At 36.6% G+C, this 23,321-nt stretch overlaps 1 protein-coding gene across 9 annotated transcripts in view; it reads left to right on the top strand.

Moving 5' to 3' along the window:
* Positions 1–23,321, top strand: part of ctbp2a (C-terminal binding protein 2a) — a 58,766-nt gene that overhangs the window by 15,691 nt on the left and 19,754 nt on the right. For 2 of the 9 annotated variants that reach the window (XR_007184945.1, XM_048190998.1), the window contains exon 1: positions 10,185–12,529. The exons of 2 other annotated variants lie outside the window; for them this stretch is intronic. Coding sequence is in view for 6 of the 7 variants with exons in the window: in XM_048190998.1 (XP_048046955.1) it covers positions 10,246–12,529 (2,284 nt within the window). In the remaining variant the exon portion in view is untranslated. Of the gene's footprint in view, positions 1–10,184; positions 12,530–23,321 lie in introns of those variants that run through there. 5 more of the 9 variants (XM_048190997.1, XM_048190996.1, XM_048191001.1 and 2 more) reach the window with 4 other exon arrangements.

A 23,321-nucleotide genomic window follows, 5' to 3' on the forward strand; every position in this document is an offset into this window, starting at 1 on the left:
ACAGACCGCTGAAATGTTGCTCTACAGCTTTATATGTTTATTTGTTTTATGTTATGGTCATTTTTAGTAGTTCTCTGTGTATAGTATATTAAGTCTCAAAGTCGCCGTACCTTGCATGTTTCTGGTCTTATTGTTGCTGATTCATCTGTGCAGATTATTCCAAAGAAAAATGGTAATCTTTAATCAAAACATGCCTTTGCCATTGACGTAATTGGATAATGTTAACCAATAGCCAAATAGCTATTTAGGCGGTGTAATCGGTCTGTCTCCATTCTGGTATGGAATGGCCCGAATTTGACAGTTGATTCGACTCATCCCACATTTTTTCTTGTTGAATAATCCCGTTTCATTTGGAAATGCATCACATTGTGAACCTATGTAAGCATAGATCATTGAAACTTCTAAAAAGAGATGTTTAAATGCATGATGTTCATAAAATCCCAGTTATCAGGTAGTTTCAGTTTCTACTGGAAGTTTATAATTTGTTTGAAGATCAGTAAATCATTCTAGGAAGCATTTCATTGAAGGATTTTTAGCTATTGTGCTGTGGTGTCCCCTATCAGAGAAGTTAAATAGTGCTTCCAAGCAGTGTAAGTGTGTGACACATTAACCACCAGGTAAAGTTTCAAAGAGATAGTTCAAGTCTGAAAGTTCAGGTGTCAGAAACTTGAGTCTTAGTAATATTCCCTACAGCTCCAGCACAAAGACTGCAGTCATCACATCTGCAGCCGCTGGCTCGTTAAATGCCTGACTCGTTTTCCCAGAGCTGGAAAAGCAGAGTTCTTAAGTATACGTCCTATAATGAAGAAATGTCAAGTCTTCCGGTCTACTTTCTAAAAAAGAGCCTTATTACGGCACCACGATGGGATTCCCCAAGGGAATTCTGCTAGCAGAGGAGAAATCAGCAGAAAGAAGAAATAGAAAAGAGAAATGAGGAAGTTAAGTTGTGAATGTGTTCTAGTGAGATGTCTGAATAGAGAGCTGTCAGCTGCAGTGTGTGTGCAGAGGCTGTCAAAAGGCTGCTCTTCTGTACTAGCTGTTCAATAGTAGAACAAACGGGTTACTGAAGTGGTTATAAATTGGACTGCACCTTTTTTCCCCAGAATGAATATTGTAGCTCTGTACATTATGCACCAAGGTTGCTGTGCTGCTGAGAAGAAAAGATATACAAGGCTTGTCATCACAATAAGTAGATTTTGTTTGCAGCTCTTGTGATCATAATGGAAGATTATGTGATTCAAATTATTACAGTATGTAAATGCTTAATACCCTTGCTCTCAAACCAGGTCAGACCAGGTCATTATAAGGTGGTAAAGCTGGTTTTCTGAAACATAATAGTAATAATAATAAACTTTATTTTCTATAGCGCTTTTTAAAAAGTAGTATCTCAAAGTGCTTCACAGAAGAAAAAAAAAGAAAACATACAATTATACTAACAATACTTTAAAATAAGTGAGAAATAAAAAAAACCCCACACCAAATAAGAACATACTATCAAAAACAAGTAAATGAGAAATTTAACAATTTCAATTTCAATATAATCAAGTATAAGCTACCCTAAAGAAATAAGCTTTATGGGAAGATTTAAAAACACTAAGGGATTCTGCTTGCCTAATCCAAGCAGGCAAAGAATTCCAAAGTCTTGGAGCGACTGAAGAAAACGCCCTTTCACCCATAGATTTTAAACGGGTATGTGTAACGATTAAAAGACCAGCTTCCGAAGAGCAAAGAGCACGCACAGGTGTGTAGGTGGCTAAAAGCTCAGAGAGATAGCGAGGAGCCAAACCATTCAAAGCTTCATAAGTAAGCATGAGAACTTTAAAATCCACATGAAATCTGACAGGGAGCCAATGTAAAGACTCCAAGATTGGAGTGATGTGATCCCTTGTCCTGGTTCCAGACAGGATTCGGGCGGCTGAATTTTGAACCAGAAAAATCATAAACATAGCTGTTTTGTTTCCGTACTTTTTTGTAATTAAAATAATTTTTATAAATATTAAATATTATTAAATATTAGATGAGAAATGTAATATTAAACTTAGAAATGTTGTCTTTGCAACTGTCTGAAATAAATACATTTAAGTAAAAACTGAAATAATATAAAATTTAAATAAAAAAAATTACAGCAGCTAAATAAAAAAAAAATAGTAAAAAATGGCCAAAGCACATAATAAAATAATTAAAACCTTAAACTAAAATTAAAATGAAAATTAAAAATAAAAACTACTTCAAATATATAAAATAAATGAATAGCTGCTTGTAGCTATATTTTATATACTATTACATGTATGTAAAATATAGCTGCAAGCAGCAATAATGGGGCCATACCTTTCCAAGGGTTCCATAAGATCAAAAAGTAACATAAAAAAGAGATACAATAGAAACTACAGCCATTTTGAGACCTAGACCCTAATAATAATAAAACCATCAGACACTCCTATTGTATTATGAGGAATGGTATGTTGTACTTACTACAAAACATTTCAGATTTTTAGTCATGACTGATAACTATCCTAATACATTGATATCTGTAAATGATTAAAAAATATCTTTTAACAGTACATAGGTAAAAATGATTCAGTAGAAAATGGTTCAGATGTTGTCAGAGAATTTAAACACCCAATCCAAGAGTTAAGTACAATACAGAGCCAAATAATCTCTTGAACATACTTGACATATCAGTAACTATTTGGACATCGCAACATACGTGATTCGAACCGCCACTCAGTTTACACACATTCATTAGGCTGCCGAGGAGGGCTTCCAAGTCAAGAATAACACTAAAATAATGCTTTCTGAGACCAGATAAAAGCCATGCCAAATTTTGTTGATTTTTGTGTACACAGAACAGTTAATAATAATAATAATAATATTTTTTATTTATATAGCACCTTTCCAAAGCCTGAGGTCACATTACAAAGTTAAAGGATTAGTTAGTCTTCCCTATTCTTCTTACGGAACGAACACAGCGACAGTTCCATTTTTTCCGTAAGTAGAATAGGGAAGGCGTAGGACATACACCGTAAGCTTTTTGAAGAATACGAAAGTGCGGTTTTGGCGGAACCACTTGGAAGGCGATCATTTGTTTATATAAAGCATATACATATACATTTTTTTCGAAAATGACTGATGGTTTCGCTAGATAAGACCCTTATTCCTCGTCTGGTATCGTTTAAAGCCCTTTTAAGCTGCACTGAAACTGTAATTTTGACCTTCAACCGTTTGGAGGCCATTGAAGTCCACTATAAGGAGAAAAATCCTGGAATGTTTTCATCAAAAACCTTAATTTCTTTTCAACTGAAGAAAGAAAGACATGAACATCTTGGATGACATGGGGGTGAGTAAATTATCAGGAAAATTTTATTTGAAAGTGAACTAATACTTTAGGTTTGTAAGAGGAATACAGATGAATAACAAACATCCAAAACAAAGTACAATTCACAGACCAAGAGCTGAAGTAATATTTAGAGAACAATATTGTATTTTGTATGTGGAAAAAACTTAATGTTTATAAATGTTTTTAAGAGGTTTTTGAAAGAAAGCAGGGAGAATGCTTGACTGATCTCTTGAGGTAGAGCATTCCACAACCTGGGAGCCACAACACTAAAAGGCACCCATAGTAACCAAACTAAATTTAGAACTCATTAACAATTATGCACTAGAAAATCTTAAGTAATGAACAAGGGCACAAGTTTGAAGTAAATCTGATAAATATGAAGGTTATCAAGAGCTTTGTAAGTAAGGGTTAGTACCTTGAAGTTTACACGTAAGGAAACTGGAAGTCAGTGATGGTGATGAAGAATTGAAGTAATCATGTGCTCATTCTTTCTTGTGAGAGTGAACATATTGTAATCGTTTGATGTTTTTATCTGAAAGGCCATAAAGAAGTGAGTTACACTAATCAAGGTAAGAAGTGTCTAAGGCATGTGTAACAGTTTCAGCATCCTGCTGACTAAGAGAGGTTTAAATACGAAAGATATTAAGTAGGTGGAAAAAAAGCTGTCTTTACCACTTTTCCAATGTGATCATTAAATGAAAGAGTGGACTTGAGAAGAACACCAGGATTTCAAACTGTTGTAAAGGGCAAAATAAGGTCACCATCCAATCGGTTGGCCATGTAGTTTAGACACAACAGATTTAGTTAGAACCAATCACTATTACCTGATTGTCGTCTGAGTTGAATTTAAGGTGATTTTCCTCCAGCCAAAGCTTGAGTTCCTTGCTGTAAGTTGTTAACACAGGAGGAGGAAACACTTGAGGTTGGAGGAGTGCTAAAATAAATCTGTATGTTGTCAGCAATTCATATTTCTTTTAATCATATGCGAGTTGTTCTTGTTGTAAAAAAATGAGGGACATAATGAGAACATTTTGATAAACTGTCAAGTCGATAAGCAACTTAAAAATATAATTATTAAAATATAAAATTATTTTTTGTGAAAATATTCATAAAAGTGGTTTATTTTTAAAAAATCTTATAAATGTATGAGATGGCGAGGGGGCCTTTTACCCCACACACAGTACTGATACAAATACTTCAGCTAAAATAATATGTTTTTAATAATGTCTAGGTTAATACTTGTTCAAAAGAACACTATTTTGTGTTCATTTTTATAAATAATTTTTGTTCAATAAATATAGGCTACTATTATTAAAATATGTTAATATAAAATATATTTAAAATATACATAAACACAATTATTTTAAAAAGTAAAGATTCTGAAAGCATTGAAGGAGATCCCATAATATTTACAAATATAGATTTACAGTAGTAACAATAAGTGATATTATATTTTGATATGATTAATATCATATTTTTAAAGGTCCCGTTTTTCGTGTTTTTTTTTAAGCTTTGATTGTGTTTATAGTGTGCAATATAACATGTGTTCATGTTTCGCGTGTAAAAAAACACAGTATTTTTCACATAATTTACTTATCTGTATACCGCTGTTTCCACTGTCATAAAAACGGGCTGATGACTTCCTTGTTCTATGAAGTCCCTCCTTCAGAAATACGTAATGAGTTCTGATTGTGCCAGCGGTTCCTGTGTTGTGATTCGACAGCTCTGAGCGCACCGTGCCCGGAAAGGTCACGCCTCTTACCATAACGTGGAGATGCACGCGCTCAGTGTTATTTTAAACATGTCTTTAATTTTACCCTATCAATTTGAGCCGGAATCAGACCCGGTGATTGGACTGCGGGATGAAAATAACAGCGTTTCGATGACATGGCGACAAACACACTCTACAAACGCAACTCTTGTGTATTCCTGTGGGCGGAGGTTAGTCAAAAAAACGTCATTAAAGAAGGAAGTAGAGGGATGTAGTCCAAACTGGCCGTTCGATGTAGGCGACTTCTGTTAAATAAAATATCTCGCTTGGCATTGAACCTTGAGCTTTAAAATTTTACAGATTTTATTTATACTCTAACAACAACATTACACACTAACTAAAGTTTGAAACATGGGATCACGAAGAACGGGACCTTTAAATATGATTTCTTCGTTATAAATATGGGCATTATCTCTAAGGTGGATACACAATTTGATATATGATATTTACCATCTGAATCTAACCATGTCATGTCAACAAATGGAATAGTCAGCCAGCTATCATGTTAATTATTGTGCATACTTTTACATATTCTTCCGTTATTGAAAAACTGTTGCTTTAATTACCTTGAACAAAGCTGAAAATCAAGAAGACCTTTGTCTGAAAATGTAAACATTAATTTATTCAATTCTCATTTGCTACTTAAATCAACAACATTTTAAAAATCATCAAATATTAGATCAAACTACCTCAGAATCAACTTTGCGTCGCTGCCCGCGATCGCGTCAAAGATCCGACGAATTTACACGTGCATTTTGAAAAGCGGATATTTAGGAAAGTGCTGCGGCAAGTTTTTGTGCCATCTAGTGGTTTAAAGGAAAATAAAATCAAAGGCGCCTTTTGTCCCGTGGCCCCGTTGTACCCTATATACCATATTAGTAAATTAGTCAAAGTAATGTTTCATTTCACTGCATTCTGTTTTTAATCACTTCATATCCTTTTTTTATGAATTTATTTCCCTCAAAGAGCTCTCATATTAGTAGTCATGTATACAATTGCTTACACATGTATTCCCAGATAGACAGAGAAGCTTGTTGAAGCCAAACGTCCCACGGGGTTTTGTATTAGATTAGTCGCAGTCTCTCGGGCACAAAGGATTTATGAAAATTCTCTCTCTTTTCCTTTGTTTCTGTCTCTCTGTCTTTCTCTCTTTTGTTCCTTAAAGTTCTGCAGAAGGATAACCAAAGATACTGTTGCCATGATACTGCTCTCCTTGATTTTCCTGTTGTGATGTAACTGTATAGATCCATGTTGTTTTTCATTTTTGGTAATTGTGTAGCACTTATTATAGAACCAAATATAATCCTCACTGCATGTGTTTAAGCAAAAGTCACAAAGAGAAAGAAAGACTCTTCTAGAGAGATTTGATTTCATTTGGCTGTATTACATAGTCTTTGTTGCTCTGTTGCAAAACCTAGTGAACTTGTAAGGCATCAACGCGACGCTCCAAAAGGTAGGGAGCATAATTATAAGGGAGTTTGACATAGCATTGTGCTCCAGAATACAATGCACTAATGAAAATTTTGGATTATAAATATAGTAAATTTGTCTGATACTGCAAAGTGTTGATAAAAATATTGCATTCTAAAATAATCTGTTATTTGTGTGTACTATGTATTTTTATGCGCATTAGAGTATTTGTGCCATTTTTTTCAGCAACGTGTTAACTCTGAGGCCCGGTTTCACAGACAAGTCTTAGATTAAGCCAGGATTAGGCCTTAGTTGTAAGACATTTAAGTAGCTTTATAAATGTGCCTAAAAAGTGTGTATCTTGAGACAAAACAATGGCACTGACATATTTTAAGATACAATTTGCTCTCAGTTCAGACAGTTAAAACATGCATTTTAGTCTGGGTCTTGGCTTATGCCTTGTCTGTGACGCTGGCCATGTAATTATCAGAGTCAAATCTCCCATGTTGAGCACTTTTTGTGTCGTGCCTTTGTAGAGTATACAATTGTGTCACTTATGGCAAAGAAACTATATTGGGACTTGTTTGCAATCTGGAAATGGTAACGTATACAGGTGTTGTTGATTCTGAACAACAGGCTTAAAGCCAAATTGAAATTCCTGCCATAGCTGTATTACAAGCATCAAAGTGAAAGGATCAAAACAAGGCAAACTGCTGTAAAGTCACTTTATAACTGTGCACAGCTTTAGACCGTATCAAAATGCAGAAAGTATCACAATACCAAAAGATTGTTGGAGAATATGCCATATTAATTTTATCCTCACAAGTCTCTCTCTCCCTCCCTCTCCATCTCTCTCTCTCTCTCTGGTGTTTGTGGGGATCAGAAAGGATTTGGGTGGAGTGTTTCAGTGGCAGGTGGGCAAAATCTGTTCACAAAAAAAGCTTTTCCTAAACTGAAAACTCAAGACTCAACTGTTAGGATTCATACTGTTGGAATGTTTTCCATGAAACATATTCGCTAGACTTTGGTTATTGTAGTATTATTTGATGTCCCAGATTTCCCCCTTCACCCCCTGTGAGTTTCACAATGCTTATCTTAATAACATAGCCATGCTTTCTCAGTGGGGAATAGCAAAACATGGGGTGATGGTTTCTTTGTTTATGTTGAATAAATGTCTGACAAAAACACAGTCATTGTTATATTAAAGGGATAGATCAATCCAAAATGAAAACTCTGTCATAGTTTAAGCACCCTCATGTCATTCTAAACCTGTATGCATTTCTTTCTTTTGCAGAACAAAAATGATATTTTAAAAGAATGCTGGGGTCCAAACAACATTAGGCCCCATTAACTTTAATTTTATGGACACAAATCCACAAAGACATTTTTTAAAATAACATCTTTTGTGTTTCACAGAAAAAGAAAGTCATACAGGTTTGGAATGGCATGAGAGTGAGTAAATATTGATGTGGTTCTGATGTTTCTAAAAATTTATAGTATCCTTATCTAGGCTCGCAAAATTGGTAGCCAGACGTCCCTGGGCTTTTGTCCCTTCCAGTTGGGCTACCAAAGTATTTCGCCGCTGCCGCCCTTCCCGACGACAGCTATCTTAAATAGTGAAATAAAATTCCTTCCTTGATTTGCGTTGTTCACTCTCTTGGCTTATTTGTTGGAAAAATGTGATCACAGAAGTTTCTTATCATGCTGTTTTGTCTGCAGTGAAGTTTAGTTGATGCTAACATTACTTGGCTTATGTCTTCTTCTGGCTGCATTCACCTTGCTTTCTCTTCTTCTGACTGTTTGGGAAAGACAATTGATAGTGCCACCCTCTGTAAAAGATTGTTGTTCTCACTTAATTTACTGTTGCTAAGTGATAGAGATTGCATGTGCAGTGGAGAGAATTGTGAAAATCGCTGTGTGCGTGTGTGAAAATGTTAAGAAGCGCATGGATTTACGCCGGTATTTTAGTTCTGCTCAGCCAAAAAAGACAGGTCAGGATGAAGAAAAAGGGACAGCCAAAGAAAAGCAGACTGCCACTCTTATCCATTTTTTTTTTTTAACATAAAAGAAAGATTGTCTTTTTTTTTATTTGGACTACACTGCAAAAAATGCTGTTCTTACTTAGAATTTTTGTCTTGTTTTTAGTCAAAATATCTTAAAGTTCTTAAATCAAGAAGCATTTTCTTGGCAAGTACAAATTATTTTCTTGTTTTCAGGAAAAATAAATCAATATTAAGCACGTTTTTCCTTAAAACAAGCAAAATAATCTGCCAATGGGGTAAGCAAAATAATCTTAGTCCAAACTGAAAACAAGATTATATAGCTTATTCTTGGTTTGAAATAAGATTATTTTGCTTACCCCATTGGCAGATTATTTTGCTTGTTTTAAGGAAAAACGTGCTTAATTTTGATTTATTTTTCCTGAAAACAAGAAAATAATTAGTTCTTGTCAAGAAAATGCTTCTTGATTTAAGAACTTTAAGATATTTTGACTAGAAACAAGACAAAAACTCTAAGTAAGAACAGCATTTTTTGCAGTGTAGTTAAATCCATTTCGGGCTGCCAAAATCTGAAGAGTGCCTGCCTGAATGGTATTTTGATTTTTGAAATTTTGTGAGCCCTGCTTATGTCATTTTTACGGAAAGGGGTATCGCAATTTCTATCAGAACTGCTGTAATGAAACTAATTTTTTTTAAGTGCATCAGTGTTGTTATCCATAAGCTTCTCGAAGCTTTATGACCTCATTTTTGGTGTGCTGTACAGTATATTTGGAGGCAGTGGTTCATATAGCTGCGCTGGTGTCCGCTTGGGTCATAATGTAATAGATGAGTGGTGATGCTGGATCTCTGCATTTGCACAGCTCTGCAGGCATTGCTGGCCCATCATAGGATTACTGTTCAATCAGGATTTGACGTTTCCTGACAGTGCTACATGATTTTGCCCTGCTGCATTAGATCTGTATTAGTTTCACTGGCCCACCTCTTGGAGTCCAGCAAAGACCTCCTGCTCAATGCCAGCTGGCTAGGCTTTTGAAAGAAACACAGACCACCTCGACCACTGGCATCAGGTAAGCGTGTCCACGGCAGCATGTGTTCCTGTCCAAGGGGATTTCATTGTATTCATTATCATTGGGGACACATTTTGTGTGTGTTTGTATGTGACGTCACAAAGGGGAAGAGTGAATTTAAGCTGGCTTTATTTGGTCTGTAATCCCTCATAGCAATCTGAACGAGTAAAATGTTCGGAGTTGGAGCGGATCAGCTTCGCTGGATTATCACAAGCCCCTGCCTCCCCCACACCAACCCTCCCCTTGTTAAAATTTTCCTTCCTGTCTCTCTGTTTTCTCTTTTTCTTTCCCTCGGTCTGTTCACGCTTGTCGCTTTACATTGCCAGAATGGAGTAGTCAGGCAGTCTTCACCTACCAACGTTATTTGTGAGAGGACTTGGTGTCCTCTTTCCTGCTTCCATCACCACCAGCAGTATTCCCCAGATTAATTATTCACCGATCGCCAAGCAAGAGGAGCCATTTGATAGCCAGACCTTGCCACTGTGATAGAGACGGGAGACAGAAATTACAACTGGACCTCAGGTGAAAAGCAATATCTTCTGTTTTAATTTTTTCTTCCATACTCCTTCCTTTCACCACTTGAGATCAGCCTGCAACTAGAAACTTAAAGGAAAACCTCTCTCATTTTTCTTCCCTGTGAGTAAGGTATATCTATTCCTCATGTTGATCTCCAGTAAGCAGTTGCCGATCGGCCGCTCCCAGAGCTGGGACACGCTGGGTGGGAATGAGGGTCATTGGGAGCGCAGTGACAGTGTTTATGAGCAGCAGGCCCGGATGGCTGGTCGACGGAACTCACTGAGCTATGGAGCAGACACAGGAGGGGGATGGTATGAGCCACCGCCTGGAGTGCGTCCTCCTGACCTCGATTTGAAACGGGAGCCAGACTCCTACCAGCAATCTCTTTACAACCAAGGTTATTTAGATCGTCCGGACCCACGTAACATAAGAAAGAGCTCCGTTCCTGAGTTGAACAGCCATTACGACCGACCATCCATGGCAAACCGTGGTTCCCTGCCACACCATGACTACTATCAGCAAGACCCAGGCATGCCACCTCGGCCAACAGATGGTTTCTATCGTGGAGAGCAAACTCATTCTCTCAATAGGTCATCTTCACATTATGGAATAATGGCAGGTCCTCGGCAACTGTGGGAACAGAGCTCTGGAGGTCGGCCTGGTTCTGCTGCCCCAACACCTGGCATACCTCCTCCCCCACCTCCAAGTGCTCATGACATGGGTCGTATTTATAGGGAACAATCCCTGCCTGGACCCCCACCTGCTACTCCTGGCACAAAAATGATGCAGGATGGGCAGCGCGTTCCAAGCCGAGCGCCATCTCCTGCTCGTTATATAATGGAGCCAAATTCTCCACGTTACGGTGCTGAGCCACCTGCCTCTCTCACTAGCCATTCAGTCTACAGTGACGTTAACGGAAGGCAGATTGATCAGCCAACAGCCACCTGCCTGGTGGTTGATCCAGTTGCTCAAGGAATGGATGGAACTGCCCGAGGTATGGTCATGCATCTGGAAAACCCCTCACCATACACCATACAGCAGCAACAGCAAGCCCAACAACAGGCTCAACAACAAATGCAGCAACAAATGCAACAACAAATGCAACAACAAATACAGCAGCAGCAAATGCAGCAGGTTCAGCCAGTGCAGCAAATGCAGCAAGTTCAGCCAGTTCAGCAAATGCAGCAAGTTCAGCCAGTGCAGCAAATGCAGCATGTTCAGCCAGTGCAGCAAATGCAACCAGTGCAGCAAATGCAACCAGTGCAGCAAGTTCAGCAGGTACCACAGGTTCAGCCAGTGCAGCAAGTTCCACATGTGCAACCCGTGGCACCTCCAAATCCTGTCTACACTCCTGCTCCCCCTACAGCCCTTGCCCCAGTAACTACTCCTGCTCCGTTACCACAACTTTCTGCTCAGCCTCTTACTGCTGCTCCTCCTCCCACTGTCCCTCAGACCCCAGTGGCTCCTGTAGACCCTAAAAAAAATGCAGACCCTGAGTTTCTGGCATTGCTGCAGAAAGAGGGCCTCTCAGAAAGCACCATCAATTCTCTACTGCAGCAGGGCTTTGACTCCACTGCAATGTTGGCTGTTATGGAGGAAAATGATGTGCGTTCAGTGGCCCCCAACTTGGGCCAAGCCAGGGTTCTGTCTCGTGTTGTGCTAGGTTACAAACGACCACCTGAAATCCTTCCTGCTACCCCCATGCATCCTAGTGCTCCAGTCCGTGGCAGATCCAACAGCTTTAGCCATCGCAGTGACATTTATGTGCACCAGCCGCCACCCTTGACTCCGGGTTTGGAGTCCCAGTATATGCAGCCACACTCTACCCCCATGCAGACTATATCTCCAAGGATGGGTGAGGGTTATAGTCGGAGACCCAGCAGTGCTCCCTCCCAGCAGCTTCTAGAGTCCAGTGGGTATCCTGGAGCCAGGTCTGCAGGAGCATACAGTGGTTCTGTGGTTCCAGTCCAGACTCGCCCATTGTCAGGCTACAATCCACATGTTGGCTTGCCCATGCCACCCATGACTGCAATGTCCCAACACGTAGCCATTCCATCACATCTGCCAGTAATGCCATCACAAATGGCAATCCATGCAATGCCACAGCCTTTGCCAGCACTGCCTGCAGTTCCCCAACAAATGACTATGCCTGCTTTGGCACCCCAGCAAGCTCCAAAGGCATATACAACCAACTATACTGTACCTATGGAGTTGATGAAGAGGGATCGGAGCTTGGCCACGATGTCGCCCATGCCCAGTCCCCATGTAAGCCCTCAAGTAATGCGCAGGGCTGGAGTAGCCTCAGATGGTTCCCTAGTACCTGTTGGTAGTGCTGTCCCAGGCCAAAATGCAAGTCTGGCTAATCAGAAGCTCAGCCGGCGTACTGGACCTCCGGTCATTGTCTCCACTATGGCATCGCCGGACACAAGTAAATCAAAGCCCTCTTCCATTACCTTTTTCACATTCTCCTATCTTCCCCTCCTCCACCCTCTCTAGTGCTTCAGCTCCTAACTGTCTGTGTCAGAGTGTGCATGTCTGAATCAAATGATCGTAGGCTAATTGATTCAAGTTATATTTTATTCCTTTGAACTTCACTTTTTAGAAGTGCTATTCAGATACACCCCCTTTGAAGAATAAACAGTACTGTTTGTTTTGTTGCTGAAATAGTAATAAATTGAGTTGCTAATGAATTTCCTAGACATATTCATCTAGTACTGAGATATTGTCCCTGTTCCTTCTTTTGTCTAATGTTGAGCAAGACTTGTCTTAATTTATGAAAGACTATTCTTTCAGATCAAAGCTTATGGAACTTGTTTGGCTTTGTTTTGTTCCAGATCAGCAGCTTTTTTGTGTATAAAGAATTAGGGAAAAAAAGAAAATTCTGTTAATATTTAGCATGTCATCCCTCATCATCTTTTTATATCTTGTCATTGAAAAATCACATACCACTGAATATTGTATTTCATATTGTGTGGTCTAGCACAAGCTCATTTAAAAGTAACCTTACTTTGAACTTTCTTTTTACAAAGAGAGGCATGGTAAATTGTGCTAGAATGTGCAAGCGTGTTTTCATTATGTTGCCTTATGGTTCAGTGGCCTATTATGTTATTAGTCAGTCACATTTATGCAGTTCTAGCCATTATCAGCTTCAGGGTGTCACTGATTTTCTTTTTTTTTGGGCTTGGAATTCTATATTACATTGCTTTTATATTATGTATGCTCTCTTGTAAGCGTATCTAAATGAATTTGTAGTGACATGTCTTATTTTTATTTTCATGGTTTGTCTTTGCTAGTTTAAACCTCTGTCACTATCTGCCCGTCGCTGCTGATCTGTTCGACTAAGATACTGTTAGTGAAGTGTACCCTGTCAGTTAGCGGTAGAGCCCCTTGATACATGTTTGATGTGAATTGTCACTTAGAGGCGTATACAGGCAAGATCAGAATGGACCAGCACAGGGAGAGAGTGACATTTGCTTTTGTAGAATGAAAATAATGTCACAATGCAAACATCTTAAATGGATTTAATTTTATTTTATGCAATAATATATATTTTGTGGGATTCACAGGGTATCCGCGGGGCATTGAAAAGCATTAAAAGTCATTAAATGGATTTTGCGAAAATTAAGGCCTTGAATGGCATTGAAAAGCATTAAATTTCGTTTCAACAGGCATTCAATTTTTTAGATAGTTTTTAAGAAAAACTACGAGTTTATTTTGAATAAATCCTAAATAATAACTTTGATTTGCTGTCGCAAAATATGTACATTGGTGTGATACGCACACGGCAGTTTGGTAATTGTCTCCGGCCGGCGCAAAATTGCCATAACGCCGGTTTGGACAGCGGCGCACTGGGACCTGCGGAAGGCTGCATCAGTGTTGCCAACTTAACGACTTTTCAGGCCCCTTTTGCGACTTTTTTCTAAGAAAGCACGTTGTGACGAATAAAGCGACTTGTTAACCTGATCTAGCTTCCGAGACCCACCGGTACTGCCGCAGGAGCGCAAGAGTGCTTTCCTGCTGCAGGCCATACTGCAGGCTCAGGAAAAGACGGCCCAGAGATGCCGTTCAGCCTCTCTGGTTTAGCGTTGAGGATGTGCGCTTTGTCAGAGAACAAATAAAATAGATACTATTGCTTCTAACTTGAGTGATCATTTTAAGTGTGTATATAGCCAAAATCACAGCAACTGTCTTTATCTTATGTGTATGGTGATTTTGTCAGACAATGTCTTGATTATAAATCAGGATTTTAGTGCTGGTGTAACATGTCAGGGCTCGAACTTTACTTTCCCGACCGGACAAGGACCTGATTAAAACGTCAATACCAAAAAAAAAAAAAAAAAAAAAAAAAACAGTAACTTGGGAATCACCAAAACGCAAGTATGACTGATTTTATTACATTTAGCGTTAGTGGCGATCGATAGTGGATAATAATAGGCTGTATAATGTAGTGACGATAACAAGGTTGCGCTGTTGAGGCTCGCGCACCATCTCGAGGAGAAATGGAAACATGAGCGAAGCACACAAAAATAAACTCTGTTAAACATACTGCGGTAAAAATTCAAAATGTGTAGTTTTTATAACTTTATACTGGTAAGCGAAACCACACAACCAAGAATGCTGATTTCCTAAATAGGCTACCTCACGATTAAAAATGTGACACTGATTTCATACAACAGTTCATTAACAAAACGTTAATATTAAGCCACTTACATTTTAGAAGGAACATTGACTGTTTTTGTTCTATTTTAGCAGCAAAAATCGTTTCAAACAAAGATCACAGCAAAGCGCAACACTCAGCCTTGTTTTCATTACTGAATGATTCAGTGTTTTGAACGAATCGGTTGAATCAAAGATTAAATGACCCATTCATAAACAATTGCCTCATTCTTGAATGAATCAGCCATTGGAATGAACGAATCAATGACCCACTCAATAAGACGGTTACTTGACGCCACCTACTGGTGATTTAGTTTCATTTTTAAAATATAATATCCCCTCCAACATTTCATATTTGTATTTTCAAAAAGTATTTAAAACAATCCTATAACATTATTTAATGCAGTTGTAATCAATCAAAAATATGCAGATTTACATATGTCAAAGCTGCAATATTCTGAAAGGAAATTTTTTTCTACCACAAAAAAAAAAAAAAAAAAAAACTATTTTTTTCCTGACAAGCTACTGTTTTGCTTGTACAAGGAAAAATATATATAGATGAAACAATTTTATTGGGAGTTTGGCTGTGATAAAATATATTATGTGATCAAAAGGGTAGCAGCAGAGAAGCAAACAAATGTAAAGGTCTGACACTTGGCAGAATGCAAATGCAACAATGACATGTTGTATTTTCTAATTGCCGTATGTCGTCATCTACCGACATTTAGCGGCATATATATGGCATTAAAAAAATAAAAAATTGGCATTAAAAAGGCATTAAAAAGCATTAAATTAGATTTGATGAAACCCCTGTAGAAACCCTGATTCAAATTTTGTTGCAAAACTGATGTTGATGTTTTGCAGTGCTGAGGACTGTAAAGGGTTATGGTGTCATATTTCTGTATTCTTGAATCCCACCTGGTGCAGCTGGTGTTGGAGACAGTTTCCAGCCCACATTGGCTGTTTCAGAACGATGACCAATGACTGCACTGAGGGGGAGGGGAGGCAGCACGGCGAGTTTTACTCTGAGCCGAAATGGAGATGCAGTGTCAGACCCCGACAGGAAATTAAACAACACATCACCATAGTCAGGCTAATCACATTGTGGTGATAGTAATCAGAGTGTATGGATATGATTGGAGAGCCTCTGGGGTGGGAGAGAAATGAGCGGTGATAAACATTATTAAAGGCTGACTGGTTCAGTGCCTGGTTAGCAAAAAGCAGCTTCAGTAGGGTTGGGCAGTATGACCAAAACCTCGGTATACGTCATTATATTTAATGGTAACAATATGTATCACGAAATGATTATATGTTCTGGAAATTCAACAAAAATGGTTTATATGTTAGCAACCTATTATGTTTTTGGGTAATCCAGTGAATTAAAAACTTGGTTGATCTACCTCATTATAAAGCAATTATGTATTTTTTTTTTTTGTCCAAATGGGCAAGTCAGTTGTTGGAGAATTGGTTGACCATCCCACCCATCCCTAGAAAAGAGGACGGATAGCATCATAATCTTTTAACTCTTCTTTTTACGACAGACTAATCCACGGCTTCCTGACTATCTCATGCATCCTCTCTTTTCGTTTCTCTTTCAAAGGCTTCCATTTTCTCTGTCTTTTTTCCTCCCTTTGCTTCTGCTACACCTTCTCTGCCGTCTCACTTGAGTTAATGGGTTTAGCTGGCTTTCGTTCCATGTAATGAAACCATTTCTCCAATGCCCCAGTCATTTCTGACTCCAGATGTTTCAGGTTGGATAGAGTCAGAGTACATTGCTCATGTCCTAAACATCTGTGAAAACCCCAGTGGGCAAGCGGTCTCGACCAGAATATGAGAGCTTCTCTTATGCACAACAAAGTCATTTGCATGTGGGTGATGGTTGTTTGTTTAGCCAGTAATTTCGTCTGCTAATGGACAGGCTGTAGACTGCGGGCTCGCAGGGTATTCCTTAATTGTGTGTTGCTAGGTGACCTGTTTTTGGTGGCAACAACTGCTTTGATTTTTTTTTTTTTTTTTTTTTATTATTATTATAATTATTATTATTGTGCTCTCTCTTTTAGAAAGCTTGCACATACACCATAATGTATCGTTCCTTACGGTCTAATACATCTCAATGAACTAATCTGAAAAGAGCCTGCTTCCTTATTCCTTTACCATATATAGTCATTCCAAATGCCCCCAAGACTAATTGTGTCTATATATGGACATGCAGGGGCGACCCTGGCAGAAGACCTTCCTTTCTAGTAAGAAGGGATTACGTAGCCATGGCGATGGGTGTCACGGTCAGACCAAATGAGAGTGTTGCAGGTCAGGTGTGTCCATGTGTTTGTGTATTGTTGTTTGTGTTTTATTGTATCTGGTGTATTATTTGATATTGATTTTGATGCTTTTGAAGTTCTTTTTCTATGAGAGCTCTTAGGACTGAGGTGTTTATAGTGATCATCCTATAGTCTGGGATAAGCCGCTCCTGGTCATGGATCAGAAGTGTTACGCTGAAAGGACGCTTCATGGTACGCTTTACTCTAGTGCAGACTGTTTAGTTGAACTGTTTCATTTTAGGCCACAGAGTTTCTTTATAGTCACAAGTGATTGTTAATGGTGTTATGCTAGTGCATGCTAGATTCTGTGTAATGACATGCAGCATCAGAGCCACTTTGCAATTGGCTTGACAATTAGCAAATTTTTTTTCAGTCTCTGAAAGAGAATCAACATAATTTATTTTTTCAGCGTAAAGGTGATTATATGGTTAAAAAGATGGAATGACAAGACCAATCACAATTCAGCAAATAGTGTGGTGCTGTCATCACTTTTGTTTAAATTTTGAATGGCAAACAAGTGATAAGCATGAATCTAGCTACATATAACTAGATAAATACATGGCGCATTTAAGGCTAAATTGACCGAAAATGAATTACATTTTTACTGTATAAGCTTTTATGAACACATCATAAGTAATACTATGGTATTATTTGGAGTAGCCCATTGCATATCTTGATAAACGAATGTATAGATTACAAAAATTACATTTTTAAAAAGTTTTTTTTTTTATTAAAACAGAAAACAATTATTTTCAATTGAAATAATTTTCAATATTACTGTTTTTTCTGTATTTTTGATGTTTTTTTTTACTTTTTGAAAATAAGAGAATTCTTTCAAAAACATTAAAAATTGTAATGTTTTTATATTTTATATACATATGCTTATGCCAATAGCTTATATGATGCTGATATATATACATACTATATAATTTAATAATGACATATCAGATGTACTAAAAGTGCTGAAACTAAAAGAACACCTATTTTACTCAAAATTCAATTAAAATATTCAGTTAAATTCAATAATCTCAGTTCAATAATCTCAAGTGGCCAAATATCGGTTTATGAATCGCCCTATTGCGCATGGAATCTGATACTATTTCTCTCTCTCTCTCTTTTTTTTTTTTTTTTTTGTGAGAGTCCATCCTTTTTTGATTTATATCAATTCCCTATTTATGGTTGCTGAAACAAATATTTTTAGGATTTACCTACATTTTTATTCATTTAACAGGTTTTATTTTTGGCATGACTGTCCAAGAGAATAAAGGTGGTTTCTTCACCATAAAAATGACTTGAATGCAGTCGGTGACCATTAATCTGTAGAAATTTTATCAGACTCTAAAGAAAATTTGGAGGAAAATCAACACAAAGTAGGGCAAAGAGAGGAAATAATGAATGAGACTGGAGGGCAAAAGACACTCAAAACCAAAAGTCATTTCAGTGCCGATTTCTCCAACTCAGCATATTCATTTACTAAGGGTTTTAGAAATGAAAAGAGAAGACTGAGAGAGGGAATGAAAGAAAAGAGATTAGAGAGGTAAAATCCCACTAGCCATCTGTGCAGGACGGGCCCAGTGGGAAAGGATGGGGGGGTCGGGGGTTAGCGGTCTCCATCAGAACATAATCCTGTAGAAATGAATGAATGCGTGTACTGTAATCTCTTTCTGCAGTAGGACAACTCATCTGACCTATCTCTGACGTGTACATCTGTCCCACATGGCATATTAGCATTAAAGAATCAGAAATTGATGTGATATTGGTTTGTTTGAACATATGAATAATCAATTTGGCCTGGTGCAGCGTGTAGACGAGAGCTGTATGTAAACAACTACCAGCGTCTGATGTTTCCAACTTCATAAAATGTTAAACAACTTGTGAATTTTTCATTTGTAAATCACTTCGGATAACAGAATCTGCTAAATGAATACATGTAGGCCTGCTTTTAAATGTATACCACACATTGCATGTATATGCAGTTTGTTGCAATTTGTCAACATATCCAATTTTCTGTTTCTACTAAGTGTTTGCACAAAGTCACAGAGAACAAAGGTTGAATGAACAAATGGGTGTTATACTGTGCTAGTGTTCAACAGTAAAGATGGGTTGATGGAGAAAGAGATTCAGGCCAGTTAACCGAACAACATGTTTTAATGCATCGCAAACATAAACATTTGTTTTTAGGTGATGTTTTGGACATTGATGTTGTCAATACATTTCGCATTGTTGTGTTGAAATTGCAAGAAAGATTTCCTGATAGTCTTTAAAACTTTAGTTATTAAGCTTGTTTATGAATTTATTGCTCCTATGCAGTTTTATTTTAGCTATATAATTTCCAGTATTATTGCTAATTGAAAACGTAATAGATTATTTAACTAAAATAGATTTTAAATAGATTGTTTTAAAATAGACAACTTTTTAAAAAATATATATTAAAATTATTTTATATAAATGTATATAAATATCTATTTTTATTTTAAAGTAATTAATTTATATATTATATTATATAAATTTATTTAAATTTATAAATGTAATAAATATGTTCTGAAGCATAAAAAGATACAACTATATATTATGATATTAAAATATATATATGTATATATGTGTGCGTGTATATATATATATATATATATATATATATATAAAATTACATTACATTATTAAAAATAACATTTTTACATTTATATTATTTTTAACATAAAAATTTAAATTTAGAAATTAAATCATAAATTACCTTATATTACATTATATTATAAATATTAATCTGAAGCATTAAAAAGTTATAAATGCTTCATTTATATCAGTGCTTCAAATATGTCATTTTTGTGGTTCGTTCTGTGAAAATATTGGGATGGCAAAGTATACTGTAAATGTGAACAGGTCCTGCATAATACCACAGAGTTTAGAAACAGAGACTTGTACCATGCGGTTGAGATGGGTGTCTTTGTAAAGAATGAGAGAACATGTGGTTGACTGCAGAAAAGAATCCTTGTTTACAATATTCTTTGTGTGTGTGTGTGTGTGTGTGTGTGTGTGTGTGTGTGTGTGTGTGTGTGTGTGTGTGTGTGTGTGTGTTAGACAATGTGAGATAGTAAACAGGTCCCAGTGAATTATTCATTGTGAGAAAATGAAAAGGTCACGGAGATTGAGTTTCATTCGTAGATGGAGCGGCAGATCTCTATGAACACAGATAACGCAAGCAGATGCAGATGTTTGAAGGACAAGAAATTGTTTAGCTCTTTAATTCAATGCAAACTATGAATGAAAAAAGACATGAAAGAATCGTCTGAAGCTTTGTATGCTGTGTGAATTTCTATATACCTGCAAGGACAGACTTGTATTTGTTTAGTACAAACATCTTCTCAAAGAAACTTATTCAAGTCATTGTGTAATGATGTTTGCAACCTGTTTTGCTTCCATAATGTGATGTCTTAACTAATGAAACAAGAAAAAAAAAAATGTTGGGTGGGTCATGATTTTATCCGTTGGGAATTGATTGGATTGTGAAAAGTGGGTGTTGCATATCAGAACAGTTTGGTGGTTGAAGGGAAGGAGTTAAAAATTTGAGAAATTTGTGACAGTAACTTGCATCAGTGAATTATTATATATATATGTGCACGTTTTCCTTTTTGATTTTTTTTTTTTTTTTTTGAGTATGTGTGTGTGCTTTTGTTGCAACTCTTTCCCTAATGTTAAGCACTATCACCTCATAAAGAGCCTCTGTCTTTAGTGTAACAAAACACAGCTGTGTGTGTGTGTGTGTGTGTGTGTGTGTGTGTGTGTGTGTGTGTGTGTGTGTGTGTGTGTGTGTGTGTGTGTGTGTGTGCATTGTAAACCTCTCATTCCCTGGTCCAATCTCTCGTTCAGAAGGCCAGATGGCTCCTGTCATATAGAGAACTAACAGAAGGAGGGAGCGAGAGAATGTGAAACTAATGAATAGAGGGAAAAAAGTATTTTGGGGAACGAAACCGAGTGAGAGAGATCACATCTGCTGTGTGTGTGTTCACTTCAGGAGGGTGAGAATGAAGATTGAACACTGTGCTAATTATCTGTTTTCTCTTGTTTGGTGGTCACCACACCAGGTTTACTTACGCATCACTCTTAATTAATAGTAGAGATTTCACGTCATTGTTTAATAACGCATGTAAGGTGAAGGAAGTCATTTCCGCAGCACCAAATGGAATTGCGTTCTCAGTTTTGGCTGGGAGAAGATTGTCTAAACAATTAAGGCTGGAAGACTGTTTAAAACTTATTTGAACTTATTCTGTTTTGTTGCCCAAAAATGACACATTTCACTCTTAAATTACAAAAGAATTTGAAAGAATTTAAAGAAGCCATATTGATGAAGCCACTGCATGATGTGGGTAAAAAAAATGTAATATTGATTTTTCTGATAAAAATTGTATGTATGCATGTATGTATGTGCTGTGCTTGTTTGTAGGGCTGCAGAATTTCACCAAAAAAAAAAAAAAAAAAAAAAAAAAAAAAAATATATATATATATATATATATATATATATATATATATATATATATATATATATATATATATATATATAATAAGACTATTAAAAAATAAGTATTATTATTAAATAAAATATTTAACAAAATAAGAAAAATTACAATTTGAATATTTTACTGTAAAAAAAAATATATATATATATATATATATATATATATATATATATATATATATATATATTATGTAACATTTTGTTTTACATTACAACTGTAATATTACAATACTAATATTCTATTTTAATGTCTTCATATTAAAACGTTAAACCATCAAGCTTTGTTCATAACAGCCGCTTCTAAAGGCTTAATACAAGTTCTTATTACAAGTTTGGGAAGCTGGTTGCCAATTTTTTTAAAATGAAGTGTCAAGCTTCAACACACAGCACTTATATTTATTTAATTAAATTGTAGCCTTTAAAATTTTGATAATCGCCCTAAGCCATATTGTGATTTTGGTTTTATTTTGATTAATTGTGCAGACTTACCATATTCATACTTTTGTATTTTTCCCCTGAAGTCCACTTACAAGGTCAGTCAAGGTTTCTTGCCCCAAAAGCAGTGATAATTTAGATTTTCATGCAACGCTCTCTCGGATCCTTTTAAAGGACCCCATAGAATACATGCAGTATTTTTTTTTTTTGGCCTCTGTATCTTTAAAACTTTATGAAAATGACCTCTGTTATGATTGGCTAACTGGTGTACTTCACACTGTTGTACATCAAGGTGTGGCAAGTTGCTGAATACTAATAGGTGTTGCTATGCAAATGAGAGTGGTCATATGTTAATGAGCTCATCATAAGCACAATGATTTCTGCAAGCAACATTTTTTACAGATTTGTTTTTATAAATGTTCAGTTTTAACTAGAGGAAGCTTTGTTTTGAGAATATAATAGTATGTCTGTGTACACTGTTTTATTTGAAATGTGCAAGGAAAATCCTGTTTTCCATGGTATGTCCCCTGTAAGGCTGATATTGTGTTATCTCAAACTAATTGTGCTGATCTGGTTCCTCTGACCAGCTGTGTGTTATATGACCCTCCACTCATGTGGTGACTGTGTTCCACAGACTTAAATTCCTTTCTGTGTGTGTATTTTCTGAAAAGTGTAGCGAATGTCTTGACTTTCACTGGAAATCCTGTTAAGTGATTTGGGACAGCGTGTATTGGCCACTGTGACTGTGTTCATTTGGTTTTAAGTAGCTTAAAATCACTCATTCGGCTCTGCTGAACACAACACGAGCAGCTACACATCTTTGTTGTGTCTGCACAACGCAGTATGCAGCATACAATGAACTCTCCTTTCAGTCATTCTTATTTATTTAGAGTTGATGTTCATTAATAAGTTTGCTCATTTGTTTGGTTGTTTGTTTTCTATACTTAGTCCATTCATTCGTTGGTTTATTTGTTCTTAATTTTTATATAAATAATTCATTCATAAAGTTTAATTTATTTTTTTCTTTCATTTGTTTGTTCATTTGATGTTCTTTCATTCATTTTTTCATTGTTTGGTCATTTCATTTATTCATGTTTTTTATAGTTTTGTAGTTTTGTTTGGGTCTTAGTTCATTCATTCATTCATTCATTCATTCATTCATTCATTCATTCATTCTTTTCATTGTTTGGTCATTAGTTTGTTCATGTTTTTTATAGTTCTTTTGTTTGGGTCTTAGTTCGTTCGTTCATTCATTCATTCATTCATTGTTTGGTCATTAGTTTGTTCATCTGTGCTTTTGT

The sequence above is a fragment of the Megalobrama amblycephala genome, linkage group LG5 (assembly GCF_018812025.1).
Source record: "Megalobrama amblycephala isolate DHTTF-2021 linkage group LG5, ASM1881202v1, whole genome shotgun sequence".
Lineage (NCBI taxonomy): Eukaryota > Metazoa > Chordata > Actinopteri > Cypriniformes > Xenocyprididae > Megalobrama > Megalobrama amblycephala.